Consider the following 2,927-nt stretch of genomic DNA (forward strand, 5'->3'; position numbering starts at 1 on the left):
ATGATTATCCTGATTTCCACTATGTTTTTTTCATTGTAACTTGGGCTAATGAGGAGACTAGTCTTTCACAGAGGTGAGGAGATAAAATAATCATAAGACAGTGTGTGTGCGCATGGGGCAGGGGTGTGTCAAGGCTTTGGGCATTCTGAAGACATTGCCTCAATCAGCACCTTCACTTGTTATAACCCAAATGTTACACTTAAAAAGATAGTTTTAGATCCTGCCCAAACATCCAACCAAAATATCACTTTGTTTCTTTCCCTTTGGCCTTTCATCTTTTCCCTGAAAGATATGTGATATAGGATTTTGTATTCTTAGAACCTGAAAGGATCCTTAGGACACAATCTCGTATCTGCTTGGTTTTCACCCCGTAGACAATAGGGTTCATAGTGGGAGGTAGGAGCAGGTAAATATTGGCCACAATGATGTGACAAGATGAAGGAATTGTATGGCTCCCAAAGCGATTAAAAAAGAAACAGAAGAAGGCTGGGCTGTAGGAGAAAACTATAGCACAGATGTGGGCAGTGCAGGTGCTGAAGGCCTTCCGCCGAGCTTCTGCTGATGATAGACTGACTACTGCCCGGAGGATCATGGTGTAGGAGATGGCAATGCACAGGATGTCAAAGCCTCCAATTAGGAAGGCAGCCATCAGACCATAGACAACATTGATCTTGATATTTCCACAAGATAGCTTGGCCACAGATAGCTGGTCACAGTAGGTATGGTGTATTAGGTTGCCTCTGCAGTAGGGTAGTCGCTTGGTGAAGAAAACCAAGGGAATGATGAGAAATACTGCTCTCAGGAAAGTGGCAACCCCAACTTTTGCAATGACAGGATTGGTGAGGATAGTTGAATAGCGCAGAGGGTAGCAGATGGCCACATAGCGGTCCAGGGCCATAAGCATGAGCACCCCAGATTCCATCCCTGTGAAGGTGTGAATAAAGAACATCTGGACCAAACATTCTTCAAAGCTGATTTCCTTGAGTTGAAACCAGAAGATGCAAAGAGCTTTAGGGGTGGTACTAGAGCACATGACAAGGTCAGTTAGGGAAAGCATGGCCAAGAAGTAATACATGGGTCTGTGTAGTGAGTCCTCATAGCGAATGAGGTAGAGGAGTCCACAGTTCCCTACCATAGCTACAACATACATGGAGCAGAATGGGAAGGAAATCCACATGTGCATGTCCTCCAGTCCTGGGATCCCATTAAGAATAAAACAGGCTGGTGTCACATCTGTTTGGTTCAGCATTATCATGATCAGGCTGGTATAGTCACTAAGAAGCTTATATGGTTTCAGGTTTATTTTTTGTTTTGCTTTGCTTTTTTGATCCTTCTAGATTTGGAAAAAAGAAAAATAAATCTCAGTTGTGGTTCCTCTGTCTGTTCCTTGTCTCTGTTAAATTTGCATTTTAAATCAAAGAATCAAATATTTTAATGCCAGGAAATATTTGTTTACACATAGCTTAAACCAGGTATATAGTCTTTGTTAATTCATTAAATGATCAATTCATTCAACAAATATATATGTATCACCTATTATATGCCAGGCACTATCACATATATTGCAACAACATTATTTTAAACAAAAGAAAAAATTCCTATAATTGATAAATAAGAATCTCAAAATAGATAAATCTTCATAAATTTTTAATTAATTGGTTGCAGTCTTTCTAACTAATTTTTGTTTAATCCTATTTAAATGTTAATTACTGTACACATCTCCTTTTGGATGTTTTCTTAAGGAAAATTTCATTAATTACTCATCAGTGACACAATAGACATGGTTAGGATGCATTTAATATTGCTCTTATTTCTAACAAAGTTCATATCTATGCTTACTGTAAACCAGGCACAGTTCTAGGATTTTACAAAGATTAACTCATTTAGTCCTCACTACAAGCTCAGAAAGTAATCTTTTATTAATCTGTACTTTGCTGCTGTTGTTATTCAGTCTCTAAGTCGTGTCTGACTCTTTGTGACCTGATGAACTGTAGCACGCCAGGCTTCCCTGTCTTTCACTAACCCGAGTTTGATCAAACTCACATCCATTGAGTTGATGATACCATCCAATCATCTCATTCTCTGTCAACCCCTTCTCCTGCCCTCAATCTTTCCTAGCATCAGGGTCTTTTCCAATGAGTTGGCTCTTTGCATCAGGTGGTCAAAGTTTTGGAGCTTCCACTTCAGCATCAGTCCTTCCTATGAATATTTAGGGTTGATTTCCTTTAGGATTGACTGGTTTGATCCCCTTGCTGTCCAAGGGACATTCAAGAGTCTTCTCCAGTACCAGAATTCAAAAGCATCAACTTTTGGCTCTTAGTCTTTTTAATGGTCTGTATTTTATAAATGAGTAAATGGAAACCCTTGGTAGAAATTTTCTTCATACATAAATGTCATAGGTTTTGTTCAAATTCTAGCCTCAGGTATAGGTATTAAGAAGATTTTGATCCTTTTGACATGTATACCTCTCCTTCCTTTGTTTTTCTTCATTTACTTACTTTCTGGCTCTGAAATAGTTAAGAAAATTTTATAGTTTCTGTGCTTTCAAGTTTAGTGCTGATAATGGTGATGATAGATGAATAAAGGGAATATTTCATCCAAAGATGAGCACAATAAAGGACAGAAATGGTATGGACCTAACAGAAGCAGAAGACATTAAGAACAGTTGGCAAGAATACACAGATGAACTATAAAAAAGGGATCTTCATGATCCAGATAACCACTATGGTGTGATTTCTCAACTAGAACCAGATATCCTGGAATGCAAAGTCAAGTGGGCCTTAGAAAGCATCACTATGAACAAAGCTAATGGAGGTGATGGAATTTCAGTTGAGCTATTTCAAATTCTAAAAGATGATGCTGTGAAAGTACAGCACTTAATATGCCAGCAAATTTGGAAAATGCAGCAGTGGCCACAGGACTGGAAA

The 2,927-nt window shown here is 38.6% G+C and overlaps 1 protein-coding gene across 1 annotated transcript; it reads right to left on the reverse strand.

The window, feature by feature from the left end:
- Nucleotides 1-271: 271 nt before the first annotated feature.
- LOC129627768 (olfactory receptor 52N4-like) lies at nucleotides 272-1,255 on the reverse strand. The gene has a single exon (XM_055547292.1). The coding sequence runs from the start codon at nucleotides 1,253-1,255 to the stop codon at nucleotides 272-274; it is 984 nt and encodes a 327-aa protein (XP_055403267.1).
- Between the last annotated feature and the right edge of the window lie 1,672 nt (nucleotides 1,256-2,927).

This window comes from Bubalus kerabau, chromosome 15 (genome assembly GCF_029407905.1).
Source record: "Bubalus kerabau isolate K-KA32 ecotype Philippines breed swamp buffalo chromosome 15, PCC_UOA_SB_1v2, whole genome shotgun sequence".
Taxonomy (NCBI): domain Eukaryota; kingdom Metazoa; phylum Chordata; class Mammalia; order Artiodactyla; family Bovidae; genus Bubalus; species Bubalus kerabau.